Below are 24,277 nucleotides of genomic sequence, written 5' to 3'. Positions count from 1 at the left end.
TGGGCCAGCCACACCTGTGGTTCCCCAAGTTCCTCTCCTCCTCCTTACCCCCTCCTCCCTCTTGTGCTGGGAAGGAGCCGGGCCCGGGCAGCCCTCCAGGGCCTTCCCGGCCTCTCTGCACTCGGCTGGTGATGGGCAGCAGGCCAGGCCACTCCCATGGGGACCCGGACCAGGACAAGGCGGGAGGGACACCGAGACCTCCTCCCCGAAGCAGGCACCCGTCCTGCCTACGCGGGGAAATCGGACTATCCTTCTCGGCTCTGGTTTCTAGAAAACTCCTGACTGGGTCTGACTAAGAAAGGCTTCCAGAACCCGCCTGGCCCGCGCCATGCACCTGAGACTCTCAGCCTCCCCCCTTCCCCTCCGTCTCCTCCCCCCTCCTCTCCTTCCCAGGACCCAGGATTCCCCCCTCCTTCCTTTTTTCTTTTATTCCTCTTCCTCTGACCCCCCCCCCCAATCTGCTCTCACCCTCTCTGCTTCCTCCCTCCCTTGTGCTCTGCCCGCTTGTCGTTCCTCCTCCTTCCCTCCTTGTTCATCAAGGACCTAAGGATCTGGATTTCTACGCCTCCAGACTTTGGAGACCCAGTTCCCTTCTTTCTGATGTCACACAGTCTTTACCTTTGCACCTCCACAGATTCAGGTGTCCAAGCACCCCCACCACATCCCCATTAGGGCCCTGGCAACCCTCCACTCCTGTCTGCTCGCTATTTCTCGCCCTTTAGAGCATGCAAGAGGAATGCGGGGCGGCCCTGCGCTGCCTCCTGGGAGTCTTGAGACTCCATAAAGGGCTCCTCCTGGAGACCCACCTGTCCCTGCTAGGGCCTGGCTAGAGCCACTGCGGTCCCAAGTCCTAGGAGCGGAAGAAGGTCGCCGACATGCCTGAGGCTAAACCAGGTGGCTGGCCCGAAACCTGCTTGGGGGTTGGGAGTGGGGTGGAAGGTAGGGTGCCGACAAGGGGATGTCTCTACTATGGGAGGAGGGGGTCCTTTGCCTGTTCCTACATCTAGGTAGAGTGTGGGTTCCTTCTCTGCTTGGAAGAGGGACCCTTTCTGTGTGAACAGATGCGTTCCTTCCAAGTGAAGGACGATGAGGTCTACTGCCTGTGTAGGGTCAGGAGTTCCCTTTCCTCTTCTGGGACTGGGAGACCCATCTTGAGTAGAAATCTCAGTTGTGAAATTATAAATTGGCCTCGGTGGTTTCTTTTCTTTTTTTTTTCTCTCTCCTTCCTTCTCTCCTTGCTCCCTCAGTCCACCCTACCCCCCAATCCTCCGCTCCCAAGTCCTCCAGGCTGCCCTCGAACTCTGCAGCCCAGGCTGGCCCCAAACTCACTCTGGAGCCCAGGTTGGCTAGGAAGTCCTAATATTATTGCCTTAGTCTACCAAGACTGGATGATGGGCATGTGCTACCACCCCTTCTAGGGGTCTCCTTTTCTTCCTTCCTTCCTTCCTTCCTTCCTTCCTTCCTTCCTTCCTTCCTTTCCTTCCTTCCTTCCTCCTCTTACTCCTCCTCCTCTTTCTCCTCCCCCTCCCCCTCCCCTCCCCCTCCCCTCCTCCTTCTTTCTTTCTTCCTTTTTTTTTGTTTTTCAAGACACAGTTTCTCTGTGTATCCCTGGCTCTGGCTGTTCTAGAACTAGCATTGTAGACCAGGTTGGTCTCAAACTCACAAGAGATCCACCTGTCTCTGCCTCCCAAGTGCTGGGATTAAAGGGATGCAGCACCACCGCCCGGCAATAGAACTTTTCCGGGTGGTGGGGTGGGCAGGTGTCTCCTTTTCTTGAGGTTTATGGAATCTTGTTTGTGCACTGCTGGGACTCAGTTTGGGGATAGGGTCCTCTCCAGGTGGGAGAGCACCCTCTAGGTAGTTGAGTCTCCTCACTGAGTGAAGATTGGGGATCACGGGGTGCTTCTAGGGACACAATAGCACTCCATGCACATGGGATGATACTCTTCTGTGTAAATATGAGAACCCCCTTTGTGTGTTAGTTGGGCTTCTGTGAAGGAATGATGTGTCTCTCTTCCATGGGTGGAGCCCTCTTTTTCCTGCTATGCTGGGAATAGAATCCAGAGCCTCCTACCTGCTTGGCAAATACTGGCCATGTGCCAGCACCCCCACTCTCTACATTCACAGTTAGGGATATTCCTTGGGGGGCAGGGACAGTCTATATGCTGGTTGGGGCTTTCTCTTTTTGTGAAAGTGGGCACTGCACACAAGCCCTGGTGTCACCTACCCCAAGGTGGCTGGTTCCCTGGGGTCAGCCTAGCCTGGCTGAGGTAGAGACCAGCTCCCTTGCACAGACTGACCCATGGTTCAGTGACCCGCACCACATGAGAGACTGCTGTGGTCAGCACCAGTGTCCAGTTTCCAGCCCAAGGGAAGGGCTAATTATACCCCAAACCTGAAAGGTCAGGCTGGTGGCCAGAGGCTGGGTGAGGCTACAAGGGGAAGGGGAACCTGACTCCATACTCAGGGTTGGATCAACTTATACCGGGATGGGGGAGCTGTACCCCACCACACTACCTTCATCTGAGGGAGGAGGGTCTGAGGCCTCGACCTCTGGTTCTGAGGAAGAAGGTCTGGGTCTGGCCACTGGATTGTGGGGGAGAGAACCATTTTATGCTGAAGTCTCAACTTCTATGTTACAGCGGCCAAAAAGGCTCCCAAAGGCAAGGATGCCCCGAAGGAAGCCCCCGCAGCAAAGCAGACTCCTCCTGCAGAGCCCCCCAAAGGTGAGCTGTCTCCTCCTGGCCCTTCTCCACGCTGTTCTAGACTTTCCTTGTCTCTTCCCTATAGCTGTCCCTACATAGGGTCCGAGCCACAGACCTTCCTGGCTTCCCAGCATCTCAGGCTGGCACCGAATTCTGAGTGATGTCTCAAGCAATTCTTGCCCGGTTCCCAAAGGCTGTGTCCATATTTACAAGCCCTTCACCCCAAAGTCCATTCAAGACCATCCTGACTGTAATCTGCTGGTCCGCAGATGGGGGAACTGAGGTCCTAGAGACTGGGGGAGCCGAGCAAAGCTCCCTTTGGATTAAAACCCAAGTCACCCCTGTGATTTCCGTTTTCTGAGCAGAAGGACTCTTACTGACCCCTCCAGGTCACTGCTGACCCCCTAACCCTTTCTCCTGAGCAGAGGCCCCACCGGAAGACCAATCCCCAACTGTGGAGGAGCCTACAGGCCTCTTCCTGAAAAAGCCGGATTCTGTGTCAGTGGAGACTGGTGAGCACTTAGGTCTAGAAACGGAGTCTGAGGGACCCCTGGATCTGAAGGAGAAGCACTAAGGAGGACTCCTGGATCTGAGGGAGGGGAGCTAGGCCTGGACTCCTGGGTCTGAGAAAGGAGTGCTGGGTCTTAAGCTCAGGGTCCTCTCTGGAGAGCTTAGTTCCTCACTACCTCTCTCCTCCAGGGAAGGACACAGTGATTCTGGCCAAGGTGAACGGAAAGGAGCTCCCAGGCAAGCCCAGCATCAAGTGGTTCAAGGGGAAGTGGCAGGAGCTGGGTAGCAAGAGCGGAGCCCGGTTCACCTTCAAGGAATCCCATGACTCAGCCAGCAATGTGAGACCCCCTACGGGACCAGAGCCGGGGCTGGCTACCGAGCCGGGGCTCATGGAGCTCTGGCACCCCCTAGAGGGTGGACTGAGGTCTACAGTGTGGACTAACTAGGACCGGCTGGCGCGCAGTGCTCTGGGGCTGGGGCGGGAACTTGGGGACTGTGAATCTCAAGCACCCGCCACCCTGGCCCCCAGGTGTACACCGTGGAGCTCCACATTGGGAAGGTGGTCCTAGGGGACCGCGGGGATTACCGTCTAGAGGTCAAAGCCAAGGATGTCTGCGACAGCTGCCCGTTCAACGTGGATGTGGAGGGTGCGCTGGCCGGGGCGCAGGCGGGGGCGCAGGCGGGGCCGGGGGGCGCTGGCTTGGGTGGAAGGTTCTGGCTGGGGTGGATGCAGGTGTGGAGATGGGGTGGTCATAGTCTCTTGTAGGAGAGGGTCCAGACCCAGTAATGGAAAGGGGGGAGACAAGGTCCCCAGGCTCTGCGTAGGAGGAGGTATATAGACTTAGCGGGTACAGGTGCTCAGCAATTTGGGATACCATGCAAGAAGTTTCCAGGTTTGTGTAAGTGAGCTGAAGGCTTGGGACAGGGTCTCCTGCCTCATAGAATTTGGGTGTATGGGTTCAAGAAGGGGTGCACAGTCCAGGTAGGTTTAGGAGCAAGCAGGGATCCAGAGCCTCTGGGGTTCTGCAGCTCACAGTGTGTGAGGCTTGAAAGCAGGGGCAGCAGGAATGAGATCACCCTGGCCTGGAGGTCAAGATCTGTTAACTGGAGGGTGGGCATGCCGACCAGCGGAGTGGGCACTCCAAAGAGAAGAGAAGTTGTCCTGTTATACACTTTTCACCCAGCACTGAAGATGAGGAAGGATGGTTGGTGCCAGCCCCAAGTGAGGCTGGGTTACACAGTGAAATCCTGCCTCAGAATAAATAAATAAAAACAATAAATTAAAAAAGATAGGAAGGGGGTTGGGGATTTAGCTCAGCGGTAGAGCGCTTGCCTAGCAAGCGCAAGGCCCTGGGTTCGGTCCCCAGCTCCGAAAAAAAGGAAAAGAAAAAAAAAGATAGGAGGGAGATGTAGAAAGGTATATGTTCCAGGACAGCCAGGGATACACACACACACACACACACACACACACACACACACACACACACACCCGAGAGAGAGAGAGAGAGAGAGAGAGAGAGAGAGAGAGAGAGAGCACTGTGTAGGCCTGCAGAGAGGGTGTGCTGGCCCAAAAGATGGAGGAAAGTGTACCCAAAGAGGTTGTGAATTGTGAATGCCTTGACAGGACATCCTGGTCCTCCTTTGCCTTACCTTTCTCTATCATCTGTCCCCAGCACCCCGTCAGGACTCATCCGGTCAGAGCCTTGAGAGCTTCAAGCGTTCGTGAGTTCCTCTGGGTCCTGGGAAGAGGTGTCACTGTCACTGAGGATCAAGGGAGATTTTTCTTGGGAAGTGGAGATGGGAAACAAGGAGTGGGGACCCTGGGATAGATCTTAGTGAGTTCCCACCTCCTCTTCATGATTACAGGGGTGACGGGAAGTCAGAAGATGCAGGTGAACTGGATTTCAGTGGCTTGCTGAAGAAGAGGTGAGTTGGCCCAGAGGAGATAGGTGGGGTCACAGGAGAGAGACAGTAGCCAAAGTGCCAACACTTCATTTCTCCTTATGAACCTCCCTGAATTTTCTCCTTTTCTATCCATGAGTGTGTGTGTAGGGGGCAGAGGTTGATTTCTGGTATTTTCTATCACTCTCCACTGTGTGTGTGTGCGCTTTGGCTGGCCTTGCCTGGGGCTCGCTATGTAGACTGGTCTGGTCTCAAATCCATAGAGGTCTACTTGCCTTGGACACTCAGGTGCTGGGATTAAAGGCATGCACCACCATGCCTAGCCGTCTATTTTATTTTTAAAGATTTATTTTATGTAAGTGAATACACTGTAGCTGTCTTAAGACACACCAGAAGAGGGCATCAGATCTCATTACAGATGGTTGTGAGCCATCATGTGGTTGCTGGGATTTGAACTCAGGACCTCTGGAAGAGCAGTCAGTGCTCTTAACCACTGAGCCATCTCTCCAGCCCTTTATTTTTTGAGATAGGATTTCTCACTGAGCCTGGAATTCAATAGTCTGGGCTAGAGCAAGTAACAAGGTCCAGGCATCCAGTTCTCTCCACGCCCCCCCCCCATATTTTTATTATGTCTGTGGATTTGTGCAGACGAGTGCTATACCCGTGGAGACCAGAAGAGGGTGTTGGATTCCTTAGAACTGGAGCTACAGGTGGTTGTGAATTGCATGATTGAGGGTGCTGGGAACTGAATCTGTGTTCTCTGGGAAAGCTGTGTGGGCTTACCTACGGAGCCCCACCCCCATCCTGCAGAGCCCCTTCCCCACACTACAGAGCCCCTCATCCTCCACAGCCCACACCTGGCATTTACAGTCTTAGGTCCTTATGCTTGTGCAGCAAGCACTTGGCTCACTGAGCCATCCTTCCGGTCTCCACCCCAGGTTTTCGGTTTATTCCAGTACCATCTTGTCTCTATCTTCATTCCTTCCCATCAGCCCATCCACACTGCCCATAATACCATCCGGTCAGCCATCTGCCCAGCAAGTCCTTGAGGCCACCAGCTGTGGCTTACCCTGCTTCTGCCCCCTACTGGTCCAGCTATGCTTCCTTCCAACCCACACTTACCATCACTGGCCCCCCACTGGCCCCCACCCAGCAATCCCTCCACTCCACTGTCGCCCTCAAATCCATCTGCTTCACAGATCTACTCTTCTCCCGTCAGCTTCCTGGCGCTGCTCCATCCACCCAGCTGCCATGGGTGTCTACTTTTTTTTTTTTTTTGGTTCTTTTTTCCGGAGCTGGGGACTGAACCCAGGGCCTTGCGCTTCCTAGGTAAGCGCTCTACCACTGAGCTAAATCCCCAACCCCCGGATGTCTACTTGTTAATCCCTCTCCCCTCCACACACTCATTCCCTCCACCAATAAGGTACTTAACTGTCCTTATATCCGCCCACCTCCCTGCCTGTTTATTCAACTGTACCTGCACCTCTCCCCCACAGCACCCAACAACCTTCCCAGACGTCTGCTCCCACACAGCCCAGCCCACCAGCCTTTTTCTTTCATTTCTTTACCCCGCACTGACATGAACCCTCACCCTTTGAGCCAACCCCTTAGAGCTTTCTGTTAAACTTAGCAGTGTGAGGTTGGTATTGTGTAGGTAAAATAATAGTGATGATGATGATGATGATGATGATGATGATGATGATGATGATAGTAATAATTGCAGCGGGGCTGTGAAGACGTCTCAGTCAGTAAAGTGCTTGCTATGCAAGTGTGAAGACCTGAGTTCAAGTCTCCAGCACCCATGTGCACAGCTAGGCGCAGATCGTGCTTCTGTAACTGCAGCATTAGTGCAGTGGGGAGAGATAGATTCCTGGGGTTTGCTGGTCAACCAGCTCAGTCAAGTCAGTGAGCTGCAGGTTCAGTGAAACCAATCATGACTCAAAAACATAAGGTGGGCCAAGAGAATCAGAAGGCTCAGTGGGTAAGGGCTCATGTCATGCCTGAGGACCTGCACTCCATCCTTGAGAACCACATGTCAGGGGAGAGGACTAACTTCTGAAAATCGTTCATGCTATAGTATGGGAGTGTACATGAACACACACACACACACACACACACACACACACACACAAGTACATGTGTATGTGAGCAAACATGACATTTATGCACATGCGCACACACACAATACAAACATTAAAACATTTAAACATAAGGTGGAGAAGTTTGAGGAAGGACAACTTCTGGCTACACGCAGAGACACACATGTGTACACTCACATGCACATATGCACGTGTGCACACATGCACACACAGCAGAATGGATAGATTGTGACAATTTATTGTTCTTCGGAACACTTTCTCTCTCTCAGGCATCCACCATGTTTTTGGCCATGCGTTCACCCTTCATAGCTTCATTTATCCCACTGACAGCTCAGCTTACCGACTCGTTCCTCTGTGGGTCTTCTTAGCTGGCCATGGGCTTGGCCATCTTGTATTTGCCATGACCCAATACTTGTTCAACCCTCCTAGCTACATATGTGTGTACCCTGCTATTCTCCACCCACCCACCCATCTGTTTATCTGTCCTCTCACCCTCTACTCTTGACACTAATACAATATTCATGTTCTTTTTTTTTTTAAAGATTTATTTTATTTATTTTATGTACAGCATTCTGCCTGCATATGTGACTGCAGGCCAGAAGAGGGCACCAGATCTCATTACAGATGGTTGTGAGCCACCATGTGGTTGCTGGGATTTGAACTCAGGACCTCTGGAAGAGCAGTCAGTGCTCTTAACCGCTGAGCCATCCCTCCAGCCCAATATTCATGTTCTAAGTTCACCCCACACCTACTCTCTGTCCCTTCCTTCTTGAAGACCCCTGCATGCATCCCTTTCTTCATGCACTGCACCTCTCGTGAGTCCTTCTGTCCACAAGGCACTGGGCTGAGAGGCACAGGAAAGCCCCACTTGATCCTGGCCTGACTTCTTCAATGCCTTGGGAAGACAAGACAGGTCCAAAGACAGGGATACACAGGGGGCAATTTGGCGTGGTGGGAGGAGGTGTCTGCAAGGATCTGAGACCTCAGGAAGAGTAGGTCAAGCGGCCTTGGAGGACCACAGACACTTCACAGAAGAAAGCACTGGCATTAGGGTTTGCAGGATAGAAAGGGTCACAAAGGCAGGGCATAAGGGGCTGGAAGCAGCAAAGAGCCCTGGGGAGCAGAGAAGCCTGGAAGCTAAGGATGGGGCTGGAGTGGTGGTGCTGGAAAGGTGGGTAGGTTAGTGATTGCCAGAATGAGGAGCTGGGGCTCCCCTGAAGGCAGTGGGGAGCCACAGCAATATTCAGAACAGGGAAGAGATGGTTTCTGATGTGGATGTTGGAAATGTTCTGTGGGGATCGTGGGTGGAAAAACCTAGAAAGGAAGGTGAATTATAAATATTTGCTGGATAAGGGATGGATGGATGGATGGATGGATGGATGGATGGATGGATGGGTAGATGGGCAGAGAGGTAAGGTGGGTGGGTGAATGGATGGGTTGATGGATGGGTGGGTGAATGGATGGATTGATGGATAGGTGGATGAGTGGATGGATTGATGGATGGGTGAGTGGATGGATGGGTGAGTGTATGGGGAGATGGGTAGAAAATGAAAGGGCATGTAAATGGATGGTCACATAACAAAGTGCACCATGGGGGTTGAGGAGTATCCTGATCTCCTCCATACTGGTGTCTCTGATCCCTCAGGGAAGTAGTTGAGGAGGAAAAGAAGAAGAAGAAAGATGATGATGATCTGGGCATACCCCCGGAGATTTGGGAGCTCCTGAAAGGGGCCAAGAAGAGCGAGTATGAGAAGATTGCCTTCCAGTATGGCATCACTGACCTTCGTGGCATGCTGAAGCGGCTCAAGAAGGCCAAGGTGGAGGTCAAGAAGAGTGCAGGTCAGCACTGACCCTAGGGAGATAGGTATGCCCTCCAACATAGGGGCTGTGAATCCCGGACCCAGCTTCTGGTGGCTCTCACTGGCAAGTGGTTGACCTGACTCTCAAGGGTCTCTAAGCCCACAGGAGACTCCAGACTTTACCCTGGAAAGACTAAGGTCTGAAAGGAAGACTTGGCTCCTCTAGAGATGATCAGGGCAAAGAATGCTCCTCTCTGCCCCCTGGTCTCCTGTCCTCAATGCTGGTCATATCCACATCCCTTGGTCTGTTCTGTGTCCTATGGTCCTCTCTTCATCCCTAGCCTTCACTAAGAAGTTGGACCCAGCCTACCAAGTAGACAGGGGCAACAAGATCAAGTTGGTGGTGGAGATCAGTGACCCAGACCTTCCTCTCAAGTGGTTCAAGAATGGCCAGGAGATCAAGCCAAGCAGCAAGTACGTGCAGGGCAGTTGCTGCACAGAGGGTGATTTGGAGTGAATGCCTGGAGTAAGAGTGGGTTCCAACCTTTCCCTTTGGTGGTGTCCTCTACAATGGCTGCTCTCACACCAGGTATGTGTTTGAGAATGTGGGGAAGAAACGAATTCTTACGATCAACAAGTGCACGCTGGCAGATGATGCTGCATATGAGGTGGCAGTCAAAGATGAGAAGTGCTTCACTGAACTCTTTGTCAAAGGTGGGGCTGGCTCCAGCCCGAACCTGGGGAGGGAGACAGGGAGGGAGGGAGGAAAAGAGGGAGGGAAAGAGTTAGGGAGGGAGGGAGGAAAAGAGGGAGGGAAAGAGTTAGGGAGGGAGGAAGGGAGGAAAAGAGGGAGGGAAGAAGGGAGGGAGGGAAGAAGGGAGGGAGGGAGGGAGGGAATGGAGTGGGCCCTGAAACTGGTGGCTCTCTCTCTCTCACTACACAGAGCCTCCAGTCCTGATTGTCACCCCACTGGAGGACCAGCAGGTGTTTGTGGGTGACCGAGTGGAAATGTCAGTAGAGGTATCTGAAGAGGGTGCACAGGTCATGTGGTGAGTTGAGCTTCGGTTTCTGAGCAGAGCACAGACAGGTGTCTTTAGGTTCTTCACCTCAGCCCTGGTCTCTAACGGACCCAGAACTCCCTGGGAGACTCTGATCCCATTCAGGAGGCTCCCAAGACCTCAGTTAATCTTTAAAACTCCCCCTTTACTCTTGACCTCGATTCTAGAGCTGACCCATGTTTGTCCCATTCTCCTCAGGATCTTTTCCTGATCCCTTCCATTGAATTGAACGTTAACTTATCTATCAGCCACTCACTTGCCCTTGGATGTATCCATCTATGCGTCGGTTATCCAGCTGTCCATCATCCTTTCATCCATCTACCGTGTACCCACCCATCACCCATCCACTATCCATCACTCACCTATCATGCTTGTATGCATCCATCTTACTATTATATACCCGCCATTCTGCCCACACCCCTCCATCCATGAATTAGCCATGCCTTCTATAATCCATTCACCTCTCATCCTTACCCCCAACCATTGTCAGTCCATCTTTCTATCATACATCCACCTCTCCATCATCCCTCCACTTGTCCAGTATCTACCCAGCTTTATCCATTCATCCACCCATCCACCATCCTTCTATTCCCTTTCTCCATCCATCCATCCATCCATCCATCCATCCATTATCAATCTATTTACCTGTTCATATCTGTATCTATTCATCTCTCCATCTACCCCCTACCCAACCCCTCCATTGACTCATTCAGCCATTCACCTATCATCTTCCAACCCATCATTGTCAGTCACCCTTCATTCATCCATTCAGCCACCCATTCCCTACCCCTCCACCCATTCACTCCCCATCTAAACCAACCACATGCCTGCCCTTCCCTGCTCTACCCACAACCCACACTTCCACCTTGAGACTGCTGACCCATCTTCCCTCCCCTCAGGATGAAAGATGGTGTGGAGATGACGCGGGAGGATTCCTACAAGGCACGCTACCGCTTCAAGAAGGACGGGAAGCGGCACATCCTCATCTACTCTGATGTGGCCCAGGAGGATGGGGGACGCTATCAGGTCATAACCAATGGTGGCCAGTGTGAGGCTGAACTCATTGTGGAAGGTATGGCTTCCTCTCAGAGGGCTGGATGAAAGCCCTGAGGCTCCAGATCAGAGTGTGTCCTCTTCTACCCCAACATGGCCAGACTCTCCATCTTGTGCTTAGACTGGTGCAATGAGCTTCCCGCTGCATTGACATTTCTCCCCCAGCTCACCACATGCAGCACTGAATGAGGTCTGTATTCTGGTTGATGTGGATTCCATAGGACTTTATGTCCTATGAGTCTATATTTCTCAGAAAGAAAGAAAGAGAGAAAGAAAGAAGGAAAGAAAGAAAGAGTAAAACAAAGCAAAAACCCATGTCATTTCCAGTCAAATGACTAAGTTTTTCCTCATGTGGCCATTAAACAAAGGAAAGTGCCCACTGAGCTGACTCCTGGAGTGGACTGCCAAGGTGACTTCTCAGATGACGCCATTGTACAGGGGAGAGAAAGAGACAAGGAAGGACGTAGGGGGTTGATAGACATGAATATATACATATATGTGTGTATATACACACACACACGCATATATACATGTAGGGATATATTTACACATTCATCTATCTTTACCCAGGGGTTCTGTGAGTTAACACTTTTAAGTAAAATATCAGGAAAACAAATTGCATCTTATCAGGGCATGCTAGCCAAGAGTTCTACCACTACTCTGGCCTCTCAGTGGGGGATTCTGGGTAGAGGCTCTGGGCACACCCCAGCCTGCCTCAGGGCCTTTGCATACATCTTCCTGGGAGGCTTTCAGCATTCTCTGTAGCATTTCCCTTGCCCTTCTCAGGCCACCTCACTCCTAATTCATGGAATGTCCTTGTTCACTGTCTCCCACTAGAACGTGGCCCTCCACGCGCAGTAGGTAGTTTGAAGCTTACCCATCATTACATCTCCAGAACAGCATTCAGCACATAGTGGGTGCTCACTAGTCTTTGTGGACTGCCTGGAGTGGCCAGGTTCCCACCCTTCTTCCTCCTTCTCCAGAGAAGCAACTGGAGGTCCTGCAGGACATTGCGGACCTGACGGTGAAGGCCTCAGAACAGGCCGTGTTCAAGTGTGAAGTGTCTGATGAGAAGGTAACGGGCAAGTGGTACAAGAACGGGGTGGAGGTACGGCCCAGCAAGAGGATCACCATCTCCCATGTGGGCAGGTGAGGCACAGGCAGAAGAGGCAGGGCGGGGTGTGAATCCTTGGTTGGCTGAGCAGGACACGTGTATCCGTTAGCTACGGCCGTGTAATAGACTCACCAGTTTAGAAGAAGCCTTGCTTTAATCTGAGTATGCCGGTCGGTTGGGAGCTGGCTGATCCATCAAGATCTCGCTGCAAAGGCATGGTGTGGGGAGAGGTCAACTGGGATCAATTTGGGACTCCCAGGAGAGCAAGAGGTTAGAATTCAGTAGGCAGTGTGTGAGCACCAGAGATAGATACCTCCCGGTCCGCTCAATGTCTGAGACCTGTGGCTGTGTCTGTGATCCAGTGTCACACCCTCCCTGGTTCTTTTATGAGAGCTGTTTGTTTTCATGAGGAATTGTAGCTGCTGGTGGCATTGATAACAATAGTACCAGTCTTGATGCTGACGGGGAACTTGCTGAGTGCCAGCACCCCCCCTCACCCCAGATGTCTCACAACTCTGAGATAGTGTCATCACCTCTGTTTATGGTTGAAGACACTGAGGCACAGAGAGGTTTGGTAGCTTGCCCAAAGCCACACAGCTAAGAAGTGGGGCCCAAGCTCAGGCTAGAATATCATAGAACCTCAAATAAGAGCAGTGGCTGTGCAAACATGAGAACTTGAGTTCAATTCCCTGCACCCATATGGGACACTGGGTGTGGTAGTGTGTGCCCATAATCCCATCACTGGGGAGGCAGACAGAGGAGGATCCTTGGAGTTTGCTGGCCAGACAGCCTAGCTTAATTGATGAGACCCAGGTCCCCTGAGAGGCCTTGTCTCAAAATGGAGAAGGGCTGGAGAGCTGTCAGGATGCTCAGGAGCACTGGTTGCTCCTGCAGAGGACCCTGATTCAATTTCCAGCACACACAATGGCTCATTGTGCACATGCAGATATGAAGGCAAACATGCATACATATACACTTACGGGGAAAAAGAGGAGGGGGCTGGGGAGATGGCTCAGCAGTTAAGAGCACTGACTGCTCTCCCAGAGGTCCTGAGTTCAAATCCCAGCAACCACATGGTGTCTCACAACCATCTGTAATGGGATCCAGTACCCTTTTCTGGTGTGTCTGAAGATAGCTATCGACAGTGTACTCATATAAATCAAATAAATATATTTAAAAAAAAAAGGGAAAAAAGGAGATGGTACCTAAGGAATGAGGTGACTCTCTGGGCTCCACATGCTTCTCTTGTTGGCATTCATGGAAGCATATGGGGTGATCTGGCCTGACCCCACTCCACCCACCTCCTCTAGATTCCACAAGCTGGTGATCGATGATGTCCGCCCCGAGGATGAGGGAGACTACACATTCGTGCCTGATGGCTATGCCCTATCCCTCTCAGCCAAGCTCAACTTTTTGGGTAAAATCAGCTTTCTTTTTCTGCTAGGAATGGAGAACCCACCCTCCCAGACCTTCAGGATCTCAGGATGTCTCCCTGCTGAATTGAGATCCCTAGTGTTACCATGGAGGTCATAGCAAGTGTTTGTGGGGCCATGGATAGAGTCCGATGAGATGTTCAGAGTATGGGATATGCTGATGCATATTCATGGGAAGTAGGCATGCCTGGGGCATCTTTCCCTTCCCTAGGACCCCAGACTCAGGCTTGCTTCCAGAGGTTTCTCTGCCTCTGGATTATGATGGAAAGATAAGGCAGGGACCTGACAGTTTTCCTCTAATCCTCCCATCTTCTTGTCCTTCCAGAAATCAAAGTGGAGTATGTACCTAAGCAAGGTAAGGGTCAGGTGGCCCCAGTGTAATTAAAGTCTGAGGGAGGAGGCTGGGCTCTGATGGTGGAATGTTGCTTCTCTGGGGACCCTGATGGAATTGGGAAGCCAGGTCCCCAGTGCTTCTTTTGTGCCTCTAGAGCCCCCAAAGATCCACCTGGATTGCTCAGGGAAGACCTCAGATAACTCAATTGTCGTGGTGGCTGGAAACAAGCTGCGACTGGATGTGGCCATCACAGGGGAGCCACCTCCCACTGCTACCTGGCTAAAGGGAGATGAGGTGGGTTTCTGCCCCTGGTTCCTCTCCCTCTGGATCTGCTAAGTGGGTTTCAGGCAAGGGACTTTCCTTCTCAGAACTTCAGTTTCATATGAAATGAGGACAGGTATGTGTGGTATAGTTCTGAAGATTGCAGGTTGTGTTGGTATGCAAGACATGGGCCCAACATACAGTGTCTTCTCCATCCATTGGTCTTTTCATCAGGCAGCTAGTTAGTCAAGACTGCCAGTTCATCCATCTCTTCAGTAACCTTTCTATCCACCACTTACTGACCTATCAATCCACTCACCCACCCACTGACCCATCATCCACTCATCCACCCATTCATCCACATATTTACCCATCCATTCACCCATCAATCTATTCACGTACCCATCCATCCCTCCTGCTACCACCACCCATCCATTTATCCACAATCCATTTATCCTTACCCAACCCATCCACCTACTACCTATTCACCCATTGATCTGTTCACCAACCCACGTCATCCATAATCTACTCATTCTTCTGCAATCGATCCACTCATCCATCTACCACCAATTCACTCATCTATCTCATCCACAGTTCATTCATCAATCCATGCTTCCACACACCTGTCCCTCCGTCCCTCCCTCCCTCCTCCATCCCCCCCAAAGTCCACCTATCCATCCATCTACCAATTGTCTATTCACTCTTTTATTAAAAACTGCTTTGGCTCTGTCTATTCTGGCACACAAGAAAGTCAGCTCACTCACCTCTTCTGATGTTAGACAGTGTTTAATTAATGAAACCAATACCAGAGCTAGATAAAATATTCTGTCTGTCTGTCTGCCTCTCTCATCTATCTATCTATCTATCTATCTATCTATCTATCTATCTATCTATCTATCTTCTATCTATCATCTATCTATCTATCTATCATCTATCTATCTATCATCTATCTATCGCTACCATCTATCCATCTGTCTATTTATCTAGTGTTATTCTTGTTTTCAGCCTCTGGTCAGTGGTCCTTTGCTTGGCTCTGTGGCCGCTGTGGTAGGGAGTACATTCTGGAACAAGATGCTTAACTCACAATGGCAGGGACACACTGGGAGGAAGGGGCTGGGGTTCCAATATCCTCTTCAATGGCTAGATGTTCTCTTGCTAGGCCCCATCACTTTTTGCTGTTTGTTCCTTGAGACAGGGTTTACTGTGTAGTCCTGGAAGTTCTAGAACTCACTGTATAGACCAGGCAGGCCTCGAATTTACAGAGATCCACCAGCCTCTGCCTCCTGAGTGCTGGGATTAAAGGCACATGTCACCACCACCCAACTTCAGGTCCTATCATCCCAGCAATGAGATGAACTGGGACAAGCCCTCAGGACATAGGTCTTTGGGTAGCATTGATCCAAACTATAGCAACACTGAGGCCTTCTGGAACATGGACAATGGCTCCATGTTTATCCACTCCCCCTCAGCTCGCCACCCTCATCAGATAAAGCCCTGACTCTGTGCCTTCTTCCTTTGGGGGAGGTGACACAAGATTACATGGTAGCTTCCCAAGATGGCTGGGACCAAGATATGTGTGTGTGTGTGTGTGTGTGTGTGTGTGTGTGTGTGTGTGTGTGACAGAGAGCAGGAGCTGTGGGAATGTGAGGTCTCTTTTAGCTAAGAGCATCCAATATGCTTCTTGGAAGAAGTGATAACTTCCATCTGGCCATGGGAGGTGGGGACAGAAGGAACAGGAGTTCAGATCAACTTTGGCAACATAGAAGTCCCATGGTAGTCTAGATTACAAGAGACCCCGTCTTAGAGAGGGGGTGGGGGAGTGTGTACCAGGCTGTGTGTACACAGATAAACTGTGACTCTTGGGAACAAGACATGAGTCTAGTGAAGGTGGATGTGTGGTGGACAAGGGTGTGGAGGAGGAAAGTCGGTGAGTCCAGAACTCACATGCATGTGGCCATAGAGAAGCCACTGAAGATTTCGAGGCATTGAGACAGGCATGGTCTGGGCAAGTGATGCAAGCCTGGCTGCTGGGTGGCTGTGTCCAGGTGTTCACAGTCTCAGAAGGCAGGACACGCATTGAGCAGAGGCCAGACTGCAGCAGCTTTGTGATCGAGAGTGCAGAACGGTCAGATGAGGGCCGTTACACCATCAAAGTCACTAATCCTGCGGGCGAGGACGTGGCCTCCATTTTCCTTCGAGTTGTGGGTAAGCAGGGGGTTAAGGGGATGATTCGTGAGGTGACTCACTGCTGCCTCCAAGGTTGCCTCTGACTCTCATTGTCCGTCACCCCTACCTAGATGTTCCTGACCCTCCAGAGGCTGTCCGTGTCACCTCAGTTGGAGAAGACTGGGCCATTCTGGTCTGGGAGCCACCCAAGTATGATGGAGGACAGCCAGTAACTGGTTAGCATCCATATACCAGTGTCCCTGTGACTTCCATGTTCCCTTGCACCTGACCCTGCCTCCTGAGTTTAATCCTACCAGGGAGTAAAGGCATGAGCCACCATTGCCTGTCTCCTTGTCACTTATTTATCCTATTCATCTTTCCCCAGTGACTTGGAGACATGTCTCACTTTGGTCTCATAACCTGGGGATTTTTGTGACCCCTGGCTTCTTTTTTTTTTTTTTTTTTTTTTTTTTTTTTGACCCCTGGCTTCTCGATTCCCAAAGCCATGTATGATAGCCCCATATAGCTCTGAGATGCTGAGAGTTAATCTGATGGGGGTCATGTGATCCTTCCTGTGTGATCCTTCATGTCTCAACTGTGACTCTAGACCTGACCCCCAAAACCCTTCTGCTTGGGGAACCACAGGGTACTTGATGGAGCGGAAGAAGAAAGGCTCCCACCGCTGGATGAAGCTCAACTTTGAGGTCTTCACTGACACAACCTACGAGTCAACAAAGATGATCGAGGGTGTCCTCTATGAGATGCGAGTCTTTGCTGTCAACGCCATTGGTGTCTCACAGCCCAGCATGAACACCAAGCCCTTCATGCCCATTGGTATAATGGTTGCTCCGTCCCCACCTGCTCTCTCCACCCATTCTGCCCTACATTCATCTCCAATGTCATGCCTGGCCTTTGACCCACAGAGCTTGGAACTCGTGTGTGTGTGTGTGTGTGTGTGTGTGTGTGTGTGTGTGTGTGTGTGTGTGTTATTGCAGATAGAACCCAGGACCTTGCATAAAACTCCAGCCTCTCACTGAGGGATTCTAGACATGGGCTCTGCAGCACTGGTTTTATTTTTGTTTTGTTTTGTTTTGTTTTGTTTTTGTGTTTTTGAAACAGGCTCTTTATAGTATTAGATGGCCTTGAACTGGATATGTAGACCAAGGTGTCTTGAACTCTCAGAGTTCACCTGCTTCTGCCTCTCCAGTTCTAGTAGTAAAGTTGTGCACCACCACAATAGCTTTGTTTTTGTGTTGGCTGCTATTTTAATCTCCTTCATGCCCTTTCTTGCTCGCTGACCTTTGGCCCACCACTGTGATACCACATCTCGTCTCTGACCCGTCTTTTCCGACCTCTGGTCCTTCATCGGCTCCTGGCCTTCTCTCTTTGGATCCCTGCAGCCCCCACGAGTGCACCACAACACCTCACAGTGGAGGATGTGACAGACACCACCACTACACTCAAGTGGCGGCCTCCAGATCGGATTGGCGCTGGCGGCATTGACGGCTACCTCGTGGAGTACTGCCTGGAGGGCTGTGAGTAGAGCTTGGCCCTAGCTTGAGGCAGGGAGTGGGTTTGGGAGTTGCATGGGCTGGCATGGTGCCTGGGGTAGGCTGGATCCTTCAGTCTGGTGTGCCCTCCCTCCCTCTGTCCTTCTCTATGCAGAAATGGCTCGTCTGTTCCACCCTCTTACATCTTCCTCCACTTCCTTCTCCCTCTTCTTCCCTCCCTTCCTTCCTCTTAATATTTGTTTCCAAGCATCTGTCACCTCCACTGTCCTCATCTCCACCTCTGCTGCACCCCCCACAAACACACTCCTAATCCCACTCAAGCATTTGCATATTCATGTGCAACACTCACACATATTCATGAAGCACAGTGGCATGCACTCACATTAGTACACACATACTGCTGAAAGCCATGCACTTGCAAATCTTCACTTAGCACCCCCATGTATATGCATACCCATGCGCACACGCACACACACACACACACACACACACACACACACACCCTGTCATGGGAGTTCACAGCCATGGCTGCAGAGGGTCTTCCATGATTATTCGGCAGTCAGACCACCACACTGACTGTCCAGCCTTACTTGTAGTCAAGCAGCTCTAACCCCAGCCCACCCTGCCTGTGCGGTCTTGGCTTCTATGATTCAGCACCTTTCAAGACTTAGAACTGTGACCACCGCATCAGACCACATAGGGAAGAGATATTGCCCCCATTAGCTGCTTCTTGCCCCCATCTCTTCCCAGCATTCCTTTCTTCATTTCCCAGCTGGCTGACATCCTACCCTCCTACCTCTGCCATTCTTGCACCATTTTATGCCCGAGGTGTGTGACTTCAAATAGCTTGACTTACTTTGGCCCCTAGATTCCTTGTCCTTGAAATGGGGATTGCAGTGTTGAGGCAGGCGTGCTGCCTTTGATGTGATGGGGTGGTCCTCCATGCCATCCTCACGCATGCATGACTTGACTGTTGCCACTGATGCAAGTGTTCACTCACTGAGGTGGGGCCATTTACTGGGGAGAGGGGCAGTACAAAGGCCCTGAGGCAGGCCCTGGTCAACATGTGACTCCTTTCTCCAGCTGAGGAATGGGTCTCAGCTAACAAGGAACCAGTGGAACGGTGTGGCTTCACTGTCAAGGATCTCCCAACTGGAGCCAGGATTCTCTTCCGGGTTGTTGGGGTCAACATTGCGGGGCGCAGTGAACCAGCCACCCTCCTTCAGCCGGTCACTATCAGGGAGATTGTTGGTGAGTGACACTCAGTCCCTGACTCAGCCCTCCTGAAGCTCTACTCAGTGTCCTTCAATTAGGGTCCCCCAGATGATGTCATCTCCATCTAGTGGTTTCCAGCCCAACATGAACACCCTCTGTTCACACCCTCAGAGCAACCCAAGATCCGCCTCCCCCGCCATCTGCGTCAGACTTACATACGAAAGGTTGGGGAAGCCCTCAACCTCGTCATCCCCTTCCAGGTACTTGAGCTGGGACTAGTGTTGGGCTGGAGTTGGGGTTATCAATGGGGCCCAGCGGGGGTTAAGGTAGGGTTGGATCTGGAACCAGGGTCAAGGCCAAGTTTGGGGCTGGAGTTGGGGCTACAGATAGGGTCAGAGCTGAAGCTGGGGGCAGGACCATGGACAGGGTCAGATTCAGGGCCAGTACCACTGTTTGTGTTAGGATCAGAGCCAGGGTCAGGGCTGGGGTCAGGGTCAGGGTTAGGGCTGGGATCAGAGAGGAGGTCAGAGATAGAGTTGGGGTCAAACAGAGCCAAGGCCAGAGTTTGGTGGGGATCAGGGCCTGCACTAGGGTCAAGTACAAGTCCAGGAAGTTGTCAGGCCCAGGGGCAGTGATATAGGCAGGTCTTAGGTCTTTGGAGCCCACTCACCCTTTATTCCCTCCCCCAGGGCAAGCCCCGGCCTCAGGTGGTGTGGACCAAGGGTGGGGCTCCCTTGGATACCTCCCGTGTGAATGTGCGGACTAGTGATTTCGACACAGTGTTCTTCGTGCGCCAGGCGGCCCGCTCTGACTCGGGAGAGTATGAGCTGAGTGTGCAGATTGAGAACATGAAGGACACTGCCACCATCCGTATCCGGGTCGTGGGTGCGAGGCTGGAGCCCCCGGGGGATGGGATGTTTGAAAGGGGAAGGGTGAAAGATGGGACAGAGGAAGGGGCTCAGTTGTTCCTGTGCTTGCCTAACGTACATGGGACCTTAGGGTCCATCCCAGCATTTGATAAATAATGTGATGGTGTATGCCTATTTTCTCAGCACTCAGGGGGTAGCAGTAGGAAGATCAGTTTAATCCTGGGATATACAATGGGTTTGAGATCATCCTGGGCTACTGTCAAAAAGAACAAATCTGGAAAGGAAGGGAGGGGCAAAGCCAGGCGTTAGGCCCCTCATATGGTAACCAGGCACTAGGCCCCTCAGATGGTAACCAGGCACTAGGCCCCTCAGATGGTGTGTAACCCCAACTCTCCTTCCAGAGAAGGCAGGGCCAGCAGAGAATGTGATGGTGAAGGAGGTGTGGGGCACGAATGCACTGGTGGAGTGGCAGCCGCCCAAGGACGACGGGAACAGTGAGATCACAGGCTACTTTGTCCAGAAGGCTGACAAAAAGACCATGGTGAGGGGACAGGCCTTAGGTGCCTGGAGACTGCTTGCTGGTGGCCTTGACAGAGCAGAGAGCTGAGCTTTCTATTTCACAGCTGGGGAACTGAGGCTAGGATCCTGGATGACTCTGGGTCTGTACCCATGTCCTCCACACACCTGCCTTCCCTGGCCCCTCCTTGTCCCTGCTCCAGGAGTGGTTCAATGTCTACGAGCACAATCGCCACACCAGCTGTACGGTGTCTGACCTCATTGTGGGTAATGAGTACTACTTCCGTGTCTTCAGCGAGAACATCTGTGGCCTCAGTGACTCGCCAGGTGTCTCCAAGAACACAGCTCGGATCCTCAAGACAGGTACAGGGTCAGCTGCAACTCCTGGCTGTGGCCCCTGGCTGATGTTGGGGTGTGATTCACCTAATGGGTGTCTCTCATTCTCTAGGAATCACCTTAAAACCCATGGAATACAAAGAGCATGATTTCCGGACAGCCCCTAAGTTCCTGACCCCCCTGATGGACCGGGTAGTGGTGGCAGGATATGCCGCAGCTCTCAACTGTGCAGTCAGAGGCCACCCTAAGGTGCCAGGGTGGGGTCTGGAGAAGTTCTCAGCAGCACATGGCCCCAGACCCACCACACCAGCAGTTCCTCCCTACATTCACCTCAGGCAGAGGCCAAGTTCTGAACTTCCTGCCTCGTGAGGACCAGGCACAGCTCATCCATGAAGCTCATCTTTCCTGCCCAGTTTGCAGACAGTGTGCTTCCCTGAGAAATGTCGAAGGGCGGGAGGGGCACATCTATACCTGTATACCCTGGGGTTTTCCTGAGCTACCCAGACAGGATTTCATTTTTCGTTTCTTTAAAAATATCCTAAAAAATTGTGTCTCTATGTAAACTTTGTGTGTGCAGTACTCCAGTAAGGCCAGAAGAGAACATTGGATTCCCCGGTGATTAAATTATAGGCAGTTGTGAGCTGCCCCCGTGTGGGTGCTGAGAACTGAACCCACATCCTCTGGGAAAGCAGCAAGCACTTTAACTGCTGAGTCATTTCTCCAGGCCCCCATCATTTTTCTTTTTTAGATATGAGTTCATGTAGTCTAGGATGGCCTTGAACTCAAGATCCTTCTGCCTCCCCTTCCTGCGTGCTGGGATTATAGTGCACCACCAGGCCTGGGTATACTCACTCACCCACTCACTCACCCACCCACTCACCCACTCACCCACTCACTCACTCACTCACTCAGAAACCCATCCACCATGTCATTTAACTCTATGACAATCTATTCATTTTTTCTCAGCTCATTCATTCATTCATTTGATGAATCACATGATTCATTCCACAAATATTTTCCTGAACTTCATTTGTGCATCACAAATGGGACAGAGAAGTTCCTTTGTATTGGAGGAAGGAGGATATTGCTCTCAAGCCTCACAGATGGTCTAAAACCGTGAATGGTGATAAGCATGAGAGAGACATATACAGGCAGGTCTGAGACAGTGAGAGAGGTGTCCTGGTCAGGACAGAGCTGGCAGGGGAAGGATGGGGCAGGCAGGAACTGCAGGCTGGAAGAGGGAACAGACTGTCCCAGGTCTTGGGTAGGACCCATCATGTGGTGTGTCCCAGAAATAGCAGTGCCTGGAGCACAGGTGAGGGAAGGTGGGAGGTGATGAGGGAGTAATGGTGGCCAACTGGGGTCCATACTGCGTAATCTTTATTCTGAGAACAAGAAGTCCTGTCTCCCCTGTGTGCCCAGGCAGGGAGTGGCATGGCTTCTCTCCAGGACCTCTCTCTAAATCGACTTCCTCTCTGGTTTCTTTCCCTAGCCCAAGGTGGTGTGGATGAAGAACAAGATGGAGATCCACGAAGATCCCAAATTCCTCATAACCAACTACCAGGGCATCCTGACCCTGAACATTCGCCGACCTTCACCCTTCGATGCAGGGACCTATTCCTGCCGTGCCTTCAATGAACTTGGGGAGGCCCTGGCTGAATGCAAACTGGATGTCCGAGGTGAGGAGGGAATGGTCCCACACTGACTGACCCTAACCCCTGGCAAACCTACCCAGATGCCCCAGGCAAGAAGGTGATACAGGTCATGCAGAATTCTGCCAGGCTGGAGAGCACTAGTCCTAGCTCATGCCTCACCTGCAACCCCTCCACTGCCAAGCCACCTCCTGTCCTTTGTCGCTGGAATCAAAGTTGAGATGACTTTCTCCTACTCCTCAGACTCCCCCGCCATCACCACAGTCTCTCCAGCCTGGAATTCACTGTCTTGTGTCTCAGCCCTGTCTCTAACTCCAGCCTCCCATTGTCATCTTGGCATCCTTTGCTGTTGGTGCGACCACAGTGCCCACATTTATCCCCACTCTTGGCCTCTGGCACATGATGAACCATCCTCCAAGAAAACTCTTAGTCTCCTTTGCTGGATTCAGTCCACAGACATTGCTGAAGGAGGCAGATCAGTTCTCCCAGAGTATGCATTAGCATGCCCCTGCTTGATCAGGAGACACTTGACAATGCTGATGTCCCTTGTCCTGTGACAGCTTAGCAGATAGGGACTTCAGCCCCTCAGGGAGGGTTCTGGGAGCCCCCGCCAGGTCCACTGGCTGCATTCTGGATTCAGGCTGATCCACCATATATTCTGTGGTCTTCTTTATGGGTGACTAAGTCAGCTCAGATGTATCCCCATGGCAGACTCCTGCTTACCTCTGACAGCTGGTAGTTTCTCAGAACATCCCCATTTGGGATTTAAAATGACTTTAAACTGTCTGGGGTTGGTGCACATCTGTCATTCCAGTACCTATGAATGCTCAAGATGAGCTAAGAGATATGAGTTTGAAGCCAACCTATGCTACAGCGTGAATGCTAAGTCAGCCCGAGTTACATAGTATGATCTTGTCAGAACATTCTAAAATGAAAAAACAAGGGCTGGAGAGATGACTTGGCGATTAAGAGCACTGACTGCTCTTCCAGAGGTCCTGAGTTCAGTTCCCAGGACTCCATGATGGCTCACACCATCTGTAGCACCAGTTCCAGGGGCTCCAAAGCCCCCTTGTGGCCACATGCACGTGGTGCACATAAACACAAGCAGGCAAACACACACATAAAATAACTGATTAGATTTTAAAACAAAAGGTCAGGCATGGCAAAGTACAACCAACGTAGCCCTAGTTTTTGGTGTTGGAAGCATCAAGAGCCTCAACTACATGGAACGCTGGTTGCCACGAGACCCCTTCTCATTCTGTGAGTCTGGAGAGGTGGCTTGTGGGGACAGAGTTTATCTAGCACAAAGCCTGGGCTCCATCCCCAGCACACTGTCAACCAGCTATAGCAATGGATGACCGTCATCCCAGCATTGAGGAGGTGGGAACAGGGGGATCGGGAGTTCAAGGACATCCTCAGCTACATATTTGAGTTCAAGGCTAGCTGGGGCTACATGCAGTGCTGGCGAGGGAGAGAGAGGTGACCATGACTGCATTGGTGTTTGCTGATCCCTAGATGGGAACTCTCTTGCTCCCTCTGCTGGTGGATTTTGGGTAGAGACATGGTGTAGCCTATCTCACCCCTCCTCACCCACCTCTCATTTCTCCTGCAGTGCCACAGTGACAGCTCATCACCTGTTAAGTCATCAGAACCTGGACACCAGTCCTGGAACCCTTGGGATGACAGTCATCTTTCTAGAATGATCATTGTGATAAAGTACTGTTGCTCAAATTATCATGTGTCC

General features: G+C 51.6%; 1 protein-coding gene across 2 annotated transcripts; it reads left to right on the top strand.

Moving 5' to 3' along the window:
* Positions 1-808: 808 nt before the first annotated feature.
* Mybpc2 (myosin binding protein C2) lies at positions 809-24,268 on the top strand. 2 transcript variants are annotated; one of them, NM_001395062.1, is made up of 28 exons: positions 809-894; positions 2,643-2,726; positions 3,131-3,217; positions 3,405-3,553; positions 3,745-3,862; positions 4,889-4,937; positions 5,082-5,141; positions 8,862-9,055; positions 9,357-9,489; positions 9,605-9,729; positions 9,959-10,064; positions 10,973-11,145; positions 12,110-12,275; positions 13,551-13,657; positions 13,999-14,028; positions 14,162-14,301; positions 16,314-16,473; positions 16,566-16,670; positions 17,080-17,268; positions 17,835-17,969; positions 19,029-19,196; positions 19,332-19,420; positions 19,850-20,045; positions 20,431-20,570; positions 20,749-20,908; positions 20,994-21,130; positions 22,374-22,560; positions 24,146-24,268. In NM_001395062.1, the coding sequence occupies exons 1-28, from the start codon at positions 876-878 to the stop codon at positions 24,154-24,156; spliced, it is 3,417 nt and encodes a 1,138-aa protein (NP_001381991.1). In that variant the 5' UTR covers positions 809-875; the 3' UTR covers positions 24,157-24,268. The 2 variants fall into 2 exon arrangements, with proteins under 2 accessions (NP_001381991.1, XP_038960733.1); XM_039104805.2 differs by having other exon boundaries at positions 814-939; positions 24,146-24,267.
* The last annotated feature ends 9 nt before the right edge of the window (positions 24,269-24,277 follow it).

The sequence above is a fragment of the Rattus norvegicus genome, chromosome 1, assembly GCF_036323735.1.
Source record: "Rattus norvegicus strain BN/NHsdMcwi chromosome 1, GRCr8, whole genome shotgun sequence".
NCBI classification, from domain to species: Eukaryota; Metazoa; Chordata; class Mammalia; order Rodentia; family Muridae; genus Rattus; species Rattus norvegicus.
The sequence above is the reverse complement of the archived record's forward strand: the minus strand, read 5'-3'. Positions and strand labels throughout refer to the sequence as shown.